Source organism: Elephas maximus, chromosome 4 (genome assembly GCF_024166365.1).
Source record: "Elephas maximus indicus isolate mEleMax1 chromosome 4, mEleMax1 primary haplotype, whole genome shotgun sequence".
NCBI classification, from domain to species: Eukaryota; Metazoa; Chordata; class Mammalia; order Proboscidea; family Elephantidae; genus Elephas; species Elephas maximus.
The window spans coordinates 101,884,612-101,897,023 of NC_064822.1; the positions used below are offsets into that span (position 1 = coordinate 101,884,612).

Consider the following 12,412-nt stretch of genomic DNA (forward strand, 5'->3'; position numbering starts at 1 on the left):
TAGAAGATATAAATAGATCTAGAACACTCTGGAGCCTTCCCCTCCCTTTAAAAATTAAACTTTATACTGTCAGTCCAAGAACTTTGGAGAGCGATTTGCTATAGATGGTTCTCTACACAAAATAGCACAGCTTGAGCTCATAAAACATCTTAGAGTTATATTTTTAAATAACCAAATAAAACAGAACATCAAGTCACAGAATACATACATTTACACTAATTCAAAATGTCTAAAGCACAATACAGGAGTCCATTTAATAGTTCATATAATTTTAAGATTTGCATACACATAAGCACGTGAACAAATATTACTTTGCTAGAACGATGGTTTAAGAAGTTACTCAGACATTTTGGTATTGACACCTACATATTTATGGCAACAAATAATGACTTTAAACTTTCAATGAGATATTTTGTACAAGGATGGGAAAAGTACAGAATGAAAAGAAGACAATCAAATAAATGTATCTTTATTGCACTATTTATCTAACACCATGAAGGATGTGGCATTACCCAGTAAGTTTTATCAGTGTAGCTTCTTCACTCTGGTCTGAAATGATGAAACTAGCTGAATAATCCTCAAGACTAACTTTACTTTGTGCTTTACAAATAATTGCTGTTTTATTCTTTCTTCTAGACCTCTTTAAAAAAAAAAGAACATTAATGCTTTTCTTTAAAATAACTCACTTTGCTCCTGATAAGTTAACAAAGTCTATTTTCTGAGAACATTAATCAATGAAGGTTTTTGTTTTGTTTTTCCTTTTCCCCTGAACGGAACCATGTTAGCCATATCATGTCTGGGCCAGCTGGGAAATTATTAGTGGTCCTAAAGGATATTTTGAACATAAGCTCTGAAAAACAATCCTACTTTCTCTGGCACACTGAGGAACCAAAATGCCTTACCACATTTCCTGTCAACCACTTAAAAAGAGACCATTTGGTTGTATCTTTAAAAAAACCAAACACAATTTCTGTCCTGTTGTTTATTTTCCAGACTACACACAAAGTTAAATATGGAGAGAGTGAATTACCACAGCACACAAATACAGGCACAAAACTAAGTGGACGCCACAAAGGGTGTGTCTGAAAACACAGAGTTGACGGAATCTGAGTCGGATTTCACTCTTGTGGACTTTAAGATGCCCTCAGCTATCACTGTCTCGCTGGGAAAGAGCCGGACTTTCCCATTCTGCCCTGATGCCGTATCCTTCAGGGGTTCCAAAAACACCACTCTTTTCCCGGCACCTGCCTTCCGTTCGTCAGCTGGGGCATCACTAGCAGGATCAGGGTTTAGAGTAGATGAATGGACATTGCTTTGGTTTAGCATATTTTTCTGTCTCTTGGTTTTACACTTGCAGGGACACGGTGTCAGATACAGGTACAAAAGTACCAAAACGATACTGGCCACACAGGCAGCTAGAGTGGTGAAAGCCGTGTTAAATGCCTCATGAGCATGGGATCTGTTTACAGTGAAATTGTTCACATTGATGGTGATATCCACAGTTTCATTTAACAGTCGTTGCCTATTCACTGCAATACAAGAATAGACTCCAGCGTCCTCAAATCGAGGACTTTCTATAACTAGACTTCCATTGTGAAACACATGAAAGTTTTCCATCTCTTTATCGGGCTCCAGCAGTCTGTTATCTGGACCCACCCAAACGAAATCAGTATTTGCACTACCAGTCTTGCTGTCACAGTGGACAATCAACCTTTCCCCGACCTGAGCCTCATGAATAAAGCCAAGGGCACGAAAGGAACCATTGATGATGCTGTCAGAGCAATTCATAAAGCTGTCTTGCAGCAGAAGCACCTGATGAGATGGCCTAGAGTCAGGCCCCAGACGGCAGGTATAATCATTCTTAAAATCCATCACTGAGCTAAAGTGCCTACGATACCAAAAGATCAGCAATGAGTAGAGGGAACAGTCACAGATAAATGGGTTTCCATGAAGGTAGATGCCTCTCAGCTGTTTTCCTGGCACTAAATTCATATGGTGCATTGGCATAGAAGGGATCCGGTTATAAGAAACATCTAAAAACATCAGTTCTGCCAGTTTGAATCTTCCAACATACAAATCCATGGGAAACTGCGTGAGAAAGTTTCTACTTAAGTAGAGTTTTTGCAAATGGGAGAGCCCTCCGAACGCAGAAGGATCAAGATACGAAATGTGGTTGTTGTAAAGCAGGAGCACTTCCAGAACCTTCAACTCTTGGAACACTGCACTTTTCAAGGTCTTCAGCTTATTGGATGATAAATCAAGACACTTCAAATTTGGAGTGGTGGAAAAACTGCCTGTGGAAATGCTGGTGATGTTGTTATGACGAATAATTAGGGTATTCAATTTTACAAAAGATACTGGAATCCACTCAGAATCCAGAAGCCCAATTCTGTTATAACTCAGGTCCAGTCTCTTAATCAGTCTGAAAAGGTTTCCAGGCACCTTGGACAGGTTTTTGTTGGTGCAGCTCACAATGTCTGTGGCACAGATGCAAGCGGTAGGGCACATCCCCGAGGCGCCACCGCTCACAGTCGCCGTGATAACCAACAAACACAGCAGTTCCCTGCCGCTCGGTCTGACAACTCCAAGCTGGGTGGGCAGTGTGTGTAAACGTAAAGACATTATGGTTACCTCTGAGTCTCCTCCGGACGCTCTTTCCACCAGCTCAGCCTCCCACCAGTGAGCCTGGTAAACAATCAATATTTAAGAGGGGGGAAAAGAGCAGAAGTTAACTAACACTAGTTAACCCTTAAGAGTCATAACTTGCTTAGCCTACCTGCTAATAACTTGTGAAATGGAGGTTTTATCTCACACTGGGGAGCAATATTTTGCTTTTTTTATGTTAAAAATAATTTTTCCTGGGTTACTCCTGCTTACAGATATTTACAGCCACATTCTATCAATACAACTGTTTCACAATCAGAACCTCAATTTTTTTTTTTAAGTTGCATTCAGCGTTGTTTTTAAACTCCCTCCTCCAACAGACACAAAAATACACAAACGTATTTTTTTTTTTTTTTTTATCCTATAAACAAACGGAAATACTGAGCAAGCCACCCGTCCAGAAAACAACTCACTGAGCTGGGAAGCCTCACGGGCTCCGGGGATAGGCCGCCGACGGTGGTGTATTCTAAAGGTCTGTGTGTCTGTCACTCTTGCATCCTCCGGGTTCCTTTCCCTATTGCACCCAGCTGGCGGCAGCCTCTCGCTGGCTCTCAACTTTGCGGAGTTTCAAGCAGCCGCGGCGTTAGCGGCGGCGGCGGCAGCAACCCCGAGCTCAGGAAACCTCTCCGCCGGCTCCGGTTGGCTCTCCCGGGCTCTTTCCAGAGCACGGCTGAAGGTACCGCCTCGGCACTCCGGCCGGCGAGCGCCCGCGCGGGGGGCGCCCCGCTCCCAGAGCCGGGCTCGAGGGGCGGGGGCGCGGGGAGTGGGTCGGGACCGGCCCCTCCTCTCCGCGCTCCGGAGGCTGCAGGACTGGGGGTTTGCCCCGCGCCGCCGTCGGGGTTTCAGCTCCGCGCGCCTCTGCCCTGAGCTTGGCCCCCGGGGCGAGTGCCGGGCGGTGAGGTCAGTCCCGCCCCTGCGCGCCCGCCCTCCTGCGGGAGTCAGTTCTGAGGCTGCTCGCGGGCACCGACTGGGTGCGCGGCGGGGCCGCGCGGCGCGAGGAGGGGGCTGCGGCACAGCCAATCCGCGCCGCGGCCAGAGGCCACCCCATCCCACCCTGAGGCCCCAGCGCCGCTGCCCGGCCGCCTCCTCCCTCTCCTCCTGGCACCCGGACAGCGGGGGTACGGGCGGGGTCTGGGGTCCACACCCAAGGCCGGAGCTCGAGCTGAGGAGAAGCTCGGTTCTCCTCTCCCGGGGTCAGAACGCATCCACTTCTGCCAGTTGCGTCCTTTTGTCCAGCCCTGGACGGGGTGGGGGGAGACTTACAAGGGGGCGGAAGCACTCAGCTCTGGAGGGAGGGGTCGTGCCCCCGGTGACCCACTTTGTCGCAACTGTGCAGGTCATGTGTCTTTTCCCAGCCAGACCCCTCAGTCCCCCGACCTCTTACAGCTTTGCTTTGGGGCAACCGCCAAGGGGACTTTATCGGCTATGAGAATATGTCTTATGTCTGTAGGTTTTAGTTTGTTTTAAAGATTTGCAAAATAAAGATAGAAGCAGCCTTTTATCTCCGCCCGTATTTGGAAGAGGAGATGGGATGGGGGAGAAGTCGGGGACATTTACTTTTGAGCGACCCGGGTATCTGCTTTAGAGAAGCTACAGGAAAGGCGCAGCTGGGACACCCCGCACCTCCCTGGGAAAGTTCTCTCTCTTTCCTAACTGAGGAGGCGGCACCAAGGTCGGTGCCCAATTCGAGAAGGAGAGCAGGAAGGAAGGCTTGGAGCTGACCTTCCGGCTGGTATGCAAAGATACAGGTATTAAGCTTAAAGAACAAACATACAAAATCCCAGAGCCAGACCGTTTTCTGCAAATGCGCCTCGCTTGGGATTGGTACAGATCCTAGATGGGACGTCTGCGCCGAGGCTTCTTCGGAAGTCCCTTGGGAGAGGCCAAGCGTGCGCCCGACTCAGGCGTGCTTTGGTGTGGAGGCATGGCAAGGGGCGAGCCCCAGCGGACAAGGCCGTGCAGAAACGAAGCTGATGAGCTTTTGAATTAAAAATTCATTTTCGTTTAATTCTAAGATCACTTTTAACGATGACATTTGACTGAGCCAAATGACCCATTTGGCCTTTATATCTAGATTAAAAGAAATAAATTACTGCCCTGACAGGAGATGCTAACCAAAGCAAAAGGAATAGGGAGACTGAAAAGCAGACCACATTGAGAGAGCAATTGGAGGCAGGGAGCAAAACTTGTATTGCTTAAGAGCTGTGACAACAACCACGCACACATGCCCAACCTTTAGTTGAGTGAAAGTTGGTCCCTACATTGTTCCTGTGATCTACTTGGGCCAGTGTCTTCTTTAAGTAGAATTGTGCGAATTGTTAGCCACCCAATTTATGGAACCCTGGTGGTGCAGTGGTTAAGAGCTTGGCTGCCAACCAAAAGGTTGGCAGTTTGAATTCACCAGCCACTCCTTGGAAACCCTATGGAGCAGTTCTCCTCTGTCCTAAAGGGTCCTAAAGTGTTGACTCCACCGCAACAGATTTAGTTTTGGGGTGGTACAATAAGGCGTCTTGTGGCACAACGGTGAAGGGCTCGGCTGCTGACCTTTCTAACTGAAAGTTGGGCAGTTGAACTCACCGGGAGCTCCACAGGAGAATTCCGTGAAGATTATGGTTTTGGAAACCTTATGGGCAGTTCTATTCTATCCTATAGGGTCTCTGAGTAGGAATCCACCCCACTGAAATGGGTTTTGGTTTGGTGACACAACGGCTGGTTAAGAGTTCAACTGCTAACTGAAAGGTTGGTGTTTGGAACCCAAGAGCAGCCCCACAGGAGAAAGACCTGGCATCTGCTTCTGGGTCAGTGTGAGCTGGAATCCACTTCACTGCACCCAACTACAACTTTATGGCATAAATCCGGAATAGTTCTAGTAAATCAAGATATTTTCAGGTGAGAGCAACTTGATTCTTATTTGTTCCAGTTTCATGACAAGTTGGATTGTATCATGTGTAGAATATAGCCTGAAATGCTTCTTGGAAACATTTCCTGCTTGTGAGCTCCCAAGGGAGAACACAGGCTGAGATTTTCTAATGTTAGACCACACTTCCCCGGGGTTCTCAAACACGTCATCCCAGGGCCTTCATTTTTACAGGATTAGAATGGTGAACACAGAGAAATGGAATTAAAATTTTTCAAAGGAATACTTTTTTAAATGACTAATAAATGGCCAGGGCTTGCACTATTTCCTGAATAATTTTCATCCCATTAAACAAACAAACATGAAGGTAGAAGGAAGACCTGCATATAATACAAAAATAGTCTAAAAAGAATAAGTGACTAAAAAATGGAAACAGGGAGTTATATTATTATAGCTGTAGACATAGAAACATTATGGAAAGCTTACACAGCATATATAAACTAAATGCATTCAAAATCCACAGATAAGCGTACTTATCCATTTGAAGACCTGATTTTGGGGATTCGGTAGAGAGGGTTTGCTGAGTATGGGGTGTGTTTACTTAGCTTGGAGACAGAAAGATAAGTGTTGACTTTAATAGTGGTATAAAATATGATCTTATTTTGTGGGGCACAATGTTTCTAGCATCTTTTTAGCATCTCTTCATCTTCTCTACTTTCTAACAGATGCTCTCTGTCTGCTAGAAGGTAAATTCCACAAGGGCACAGATTTTATCTGTCGTGATCACTACTCTATTCCCAGCTTCTAGAACGCTGCCTGACATTTGGATGGCATTCAATAAGTATTTGATGAATGCACTGATTACTGGAGAGTCTATTCTTTGTGTGTAAGATATGACTTACCCCATCTGAGTCTGGGATTGCTGGTTGACATCCTGCTCTCTGCATTTCAGAAAGCTTGTCTGGAATATAGGGTTAGAGAGGGAAAGAAGAGCTCTGCAAACATATTCGAACCCTGGATCTAGTAGTGCCTGAAGGCCACCGTACCCTTGTCTTCCTTTTTCAGTACAATTCTCCACTCCCCATTTGTTTTCTTTTTTTTCATAATTTTTATTGTGCCTTAAGTGAAAGTTTACAAATCCAGTCAGTCTCTCACACAAAAACCCATACACACCTTGCTACACATTCCCAATTACTCTCTCCCTAATGAGACAGCCCGCTCTCTCCCTCCACTGACTCTTTTCATGTCCATTTCGCCAGCTTCTAACCCCCTCCACCCTCTCATCTCCCCTCCAGGCAGGAGGTGCCAACATAGTCTCAAGTGTCCACCTGATACAAGTAGCTCACTCCTCACCAGCAACACTCTCCAACCCATTGTCCAGTCCAACCCATGCCTGAAGAGTTGGCTTCTGGAATGGTTCCTGTTCTGGGTCAACAGAAGGTCTGGGGACCATGACCACCGGGGTCCTTCTAGTCTCAGACCATTAAGTCTGGTCTTATGAGAATTTGGGGTCTGCATCCCACTGCTCACCTGCTCCCTCAGGGGTTCTCTGTTGTGTTCCCTGTCAGGGCAGTCATCGGTTGTAGCCAGACACCATCTAGTTCTTCTGGCCTCAGGATGATGTAGTCTCTGGTTCATGTGGCCCTTTCTGTCTCTTGGGCTTCTAATCGCCTTGTATTCTTGGTGTTCTTCATTCTCCTTTGATCCAGTTGGGTTGAGACCAACTGATGCATCTTAGATGGTTGCTTGCTAGCATTTAAGACCCCAGACACCAGTCTTCAAAGTGGGATGCAGAATGTTTTCTTAATGGATTTTATTACGCCAATTGACTTAGATGTCCCCTGAAACCATGATCCCCAGACCCCTGCCCCTGCTACACTGGCCTTCGAAGCATTCAGTTTATTCAGGAACTTCTTTGCTTTTGGTTTAGTCCAATTGTGCTGACCTCCCCTGTATTGTGTGCTGTCTTTCCCTTCACCTAAAGTAGTTCTTATCTACTATATAATTAGTGAATGCCCCTCTCCCACCCCGCCTCCCTCCCCCCTCTCGTAACCACAAAAGAATGTTTTCTTCTCTATTTAAACTATTTCTCAAGTGCTTATACTAGTGGTCTTATACAATATTTGTCCTTTTGCAACTGACTAATTTCACTCAGCATAATGCCTTCCAGGTTCCTCCATGTTATGAAATGTTTCACAGATGCCTCACTGTTCCTTATTGATGTGTAGTATTCCATTGTGTGAATATACCATAATTTATTTATCCATTCATCTGTTGATGGGCACCTTGGTTGCTTCCATGTTTTTGCTATTGTAAACAGTGCTGCAATAAACATGGGTGTGCATGTATCTGTTCGTGTAAAGGCTCTTACTTCTCTAGGATATATTCCAAGGAGTGGGATTGCTGGATCCTATGGTAGTTCTATTTCTAGCTTTTCAAGGAAGCACCAAATTGATTTCCAAAGTGGTTGTACCATTTGACATTCCCACCAGCAGTGTAGAAGTGTTCCAATCTCTCCACAGCCTCTCCAACATTTATGATTTTGTGTTTTTTGGGTTAATGCCGGCCTTGTTGGAGTGAGATGAAATCTCATTGTAGTTTTGATCTGCATTTCTCTAATGGCTAATGATCGTGAACATTTCCTCATATATCTATTAGCTACCTGAATGTCTTCTTTAGTGAAGTGTCTATTCGTATCTTTTGCCCATTTTTTAGTTGGGTTACTTGTCTTTTTGCAGTTGAGTTTTTGCAGTATCATGTAGATTTTAGAGATCAGGTGCTGATCAGATATGTCATAGCTAAAAACTTTTTCCCAGTCTGTAGGTAGTCTTTTTACTCTTTTGGTGAAGTCTTTGGATGAGCATAGGTGTTTGATTTTTAGGAGCTCCCAGTTATCTAGTTTTTCTTCTATATTCTTTATAATGTTTTGTATACTGTTCATGCCATGAATTAGGGCTCCTAACGTTCTCCCTATTTTTTCTTCCATGATCTTTATTGTGTAAAATTTTATGTCTAGGTTTTTGATCCATTTTGAGTTAGTTTTTGTGCATGGAGTGAGGTATGGGTCTTGTTTCATTTTTTTGCAGATGGATATCCAGTTATGCCAGCACCATTTGTTAAGAAGACTGTCTTTTCCCCTTTTTAACTGTTTTGGGGCCCTTGTCAAATATCAACTGCTCATATGTGGATGGATTTATGTCTGGATTCTCAATTCTGTTCCATTGGTCTATTTGTCTGTTCTTGTACCAGTACCAGGCTGTTTTGACTACTGTGGCGGTATAATAGGTTCTAAAATCAGGTAAAGTAAGGCCTCCCACTTTGTTCTTCTTTTTCAGTAATGCCTTAGTTATCCGGGGCCTCTTTCGCTTCCATATGAAGTTGGTGATTTGTTTCTCCGTCTCATTAAAGAATGTCCTTGGGATTTGGATTGGAATTACATTAAATCTATAGATTGCTCTTAGTAGAATAGACATTTTTATAATGTTAAGTCTTCCTATCCACGAGCAAGGTATGTTCTTCCACTTATGCAAGTCTCTTGGTTACTTGCAGATGTGTACTGTAGTTTTCTTTGTATAAGTCTTTTACATCTCTGGTAAGATTTATTCCTAAGTATTTTATCTTCTTGGGGGCTACTATAAATGGCATTGATTTGGTGATTTCCTCTTCTATGTTCTTTTTGTTGGTGTAGAGGAATCCAACTGATTTTTGTATGTTTATCTTGTATCCCGATACTCTGCTGAACTCTTCTGTTAGTTTCAGTAGTTTTCTGGAGGATTCCTCAGGGTTTTCTGTGTATAAGATCATATCATCTGTAAATAGAGATACTTTTACTTCTTCCTTGCCAATCTGGATGCCCTTTTTTCTTTATCTAGCCTAATTGCTCTGGCTAGGACTTCCAGCACAATATTGAATAAGAGTGGTGCTAAAGGGCATCCTTGTCTGGTTCCCGATCTCAGTGGGAATGTTTTCAGGCCCTCTCCATTTAGGGTGATGTTGGCTGTTGGCTTTGTATAAATGCCCTGCATTATGTTGAGGAATTTTTTTTCTATTACTATTTTGCTGAGAGTTTTTATCATGAATGAGTGTTGAACTTCGTCAAATGCCTTTTCTGCATCAATTGATAAAATCATGTGATTCTTGTCTTTTGTTTTATTTCTGTGGTGGATTACATTAATTGCTTTTCTAATGTTGAACCATCCCTGCATAGCTGATATGAATCCCACTTGGTCATGGTGAATTATTTTTTTGATATGTTGTTGAATTCTGTTGGCTAGAATTTTGTTGAGGATTTTTGCATCTGCATTCATGAGGGATATAGGTCTATAATTTTCTTTTCTTGTGGTGTCTTTACCTGGTTTTCGTATCAGGGATATGGTGGCTTCATAGAATGAGTTTGGTAGTATTCTATCCTTTTCTATGCTCTGAAATACCTTTAGTAGTAGTGGTGTTAACTCTTCTCTGAAAGTTTGGTAGAACTCTGCAGTGAAGCCATCCGGACCAGGGCTTTTTTTTTGTTGGGAGTTTCTTGATTACCTTTTCAATCTCTTCTTTCATTATGGGTCTATTTAGTTGTTCTACTTTTGTTTGTGTTAGTTTAGGTAGGTAGTGTGTTTCTAGGAATTCAACCATTTCTTCTAGGTTTTCAAATTTGTTTGAATACAGTTTTTCATAGTAACCTGATATGATTCTTTTAATTTCAGTTGTGTCTGTTGTAATACCGCCCCTCTCATTTCTTATTCAGGTTATTTCCTTCCTGTCCTGTTTTTCTTTTGTCAGTTTGGCCAGTGGTTTATCAATTTTGTTGATTTTTTCAAAACACCAGCTTTTGGTCTTGTTAATTCTTTCAATTTTTTTTCTGTTTTTTTATTTCATTAAGTTCAGCTCTAATTTTTATTATTTGTTTTCTTCTGGTGCCTGTGGGTTTCTTCTTTTGGTCTCTTTCCATTTTTTCAAGTTGTAGGGATACTTCTTTGATTTTGGGCCTGTCTTCTTTTTGGATGTGTGCATTTATTGATATAAATTGGCCTCTGAGCACCGCTTTTGCTGTGTCCCAAAGGTTCTGTTAGGAAGTGTTTTCATTCTCATTGGATTCTCTGAATTTCTTTATTCCCTCCTTAATATCTTCTATAATCCAGTCCTTTTTGAACAGGGTATTGTTCAGTTTCCAAGTGTTTGATTTCTTTTCCCTACTTTTCCTGTTATTGATTTCCACTTTTATAGCCTTATGGTCATAGAAAATGCTTTGTAATATTTCAAAGTTTTGGATTCTGCTAAGGCTTGCTTTATGACCTAATATATGGTCTAGTCTAGAGAATGTTCCATGTGCACTCGAAAAGAAAGTATAGCTGGTTGCTGTTGGGTGGAGTGTTCTGTATATGTCTACGAGGTCAAGTTCGTTGATTGTGGCCTCTAGATCTTCTGTGTCTTTATTGAGCTTCTTTCTGGATGTCCTGTCCTTCACCTAAAGTGGTGTGTCGATGTCTCCTACTATTATTGTGGAGCTGTCTATCTCACTTTTCAATGCTGTTAGAGTTTGTTTTATGTATCTTGCAGCCCTGTGATTGGGTGCATGAATATTTAATATTGTTATATCTTCTTGGTATATTGTCCCTTTAATCATTATATAGTGTCCTTCCTTATCCTTTCTGATGGATTTAACTTTAAAGTCTGTTTTGTCAGAAATTAGTATTGCCACTCCTGCTCTTTTTTGATTGTTGTTTGCTTGATATATTTTTTCCATCCTTTGAGTTTTAGTGTATTCGTGTCTCTAAGTCCAAGGTGTGTCTCTTGTAGGCAGCATATAGACGGATCTTGTTTTTGAATCCATTCTGCCACTCTCTGTCTCTTTATTGGTGCATTTAGTCCATTTACATTCAAGGTCATTATGGATTGGTATGAATTTAGTGCTATCATTTTGATGTCTTTTTGTGTGCGTTGACAGTTTCTTTTTCCCAGTTGATTTTATGTGCTGAGTAGATTTTCTTTATATATTGTCCTTTCCTCATATTTGTTGTTGTTGATTTTGTTTCTGCTGAGTCTGTATTTTTCCTTTGTACTTTATTTTGATGAGTAGGATAGTTTGTCTCCTTTGTGGTTACCTTATTATTTACCCCTATTTTCCAAAATTTAAAACTAACTTTTATTTCTTTGTATCGCCTTATCTTCCTCCCCATATAGAAGGTGTATGATTACATTTCTTAGTCCCTCTTTATTATTTTAATGTTGTCTTCTTTTATATAATAACATTGCTGTTACCCTGTTTTGGGCTTTTTTTATTATTATCTTGCTTTGTCTTTTTGGATTTCCCCGTCTGGGTTGACTTCTGGCTGCTCTGCCCAGTGTTCTAGTCTTGGGTTGATACCTGATATTATTGATTTTCTAACCAAAGAACTCCTTTTAGTATTTCTTGTAGTTTTGGTTTGGTTTTTACGAGTTCCCTAAACTTGTGTTTATCTGGAAATGTCTTAATTTCACCTTCATATTTAGGAGACAGTTTTGATGGATATATGATTCTTGGCACGCATTTTTTTCCTTCAATTTTTTAAGTATGTCATCGCATTGCCTTCTTGCCTGCATGGTTTCTGCTGAGTAGTCTGAGCTTATTCTTATTGGCTCTCCTTTGTAGGTGACTTTTTGTTTATCCCTCGCTGCTCTTAAACTTCTCTCTTTATCTTTGGTTTTGGCACATTTGATTACAATATGTCTTGGTGACTTTCTTTTAACATCTGCCTTATGTGGAGTTCTATGAGCATCTTGGATAGATATCTTCTCATCTTTCACAATATCAGGGAAGTTTTCTGCCAATAAATCTTCAACAATTTTCTCTGTATTTTCTGTTATCCCTCCCTATTCTGGCACTGCCATCACTCTTAGGTTACTTCTCTTGATAGA

At 42.2% G+C, this 12,412-nt stretch overlaps 2 protein-coding genes across 2 annotated transcripts in view; one reads left to right on the top strand and one right to left on the bottom strand.

The window, feature by feature from the left end:
* Positions 1-305: 305 nt before the first annotated feature.
* On the bottom strand, positions 306-3,157 carry AMIGO2 (adhesion molecule with Ig like domain 2). The gene is made up of 2 exons (XM_049882915.1): positions 3,078-3,157; positions 306-2,685 (listed from the first exon to the last, which is right to left on the bottom strand). Exon 2 carries the CDS (start codon positions 2,620-2,622, stop codon positions 1,057-1,059), a length of 1,566 nt encoding a protein of 521 aa, XP_049738872.1. The 5' UTR covers positions 2,623-2,685; positions 3,078-3,157; the 3' UTR covers positions 306-1,056.
* The window catches only part of LOC126076297 (uncharacterized), a 113,591-nt gene continuing 103,802 nt past the window's right edge, over positions 2,624-12,412 (top strand). Inside the window, exons 1-2 of the mRNA XM_049884853.1 lie at positions 2,624-2,679; positions 3,111-3,340. Of these exons, the coding sequence (XP_049740810.1) occupies positions 2,624-2,679; positions 3,111-3,340 (286 nt within the window). The remainder of the gene's footprint in view (positions 2,680-3,110; positions 3,341-12,412) is intronic.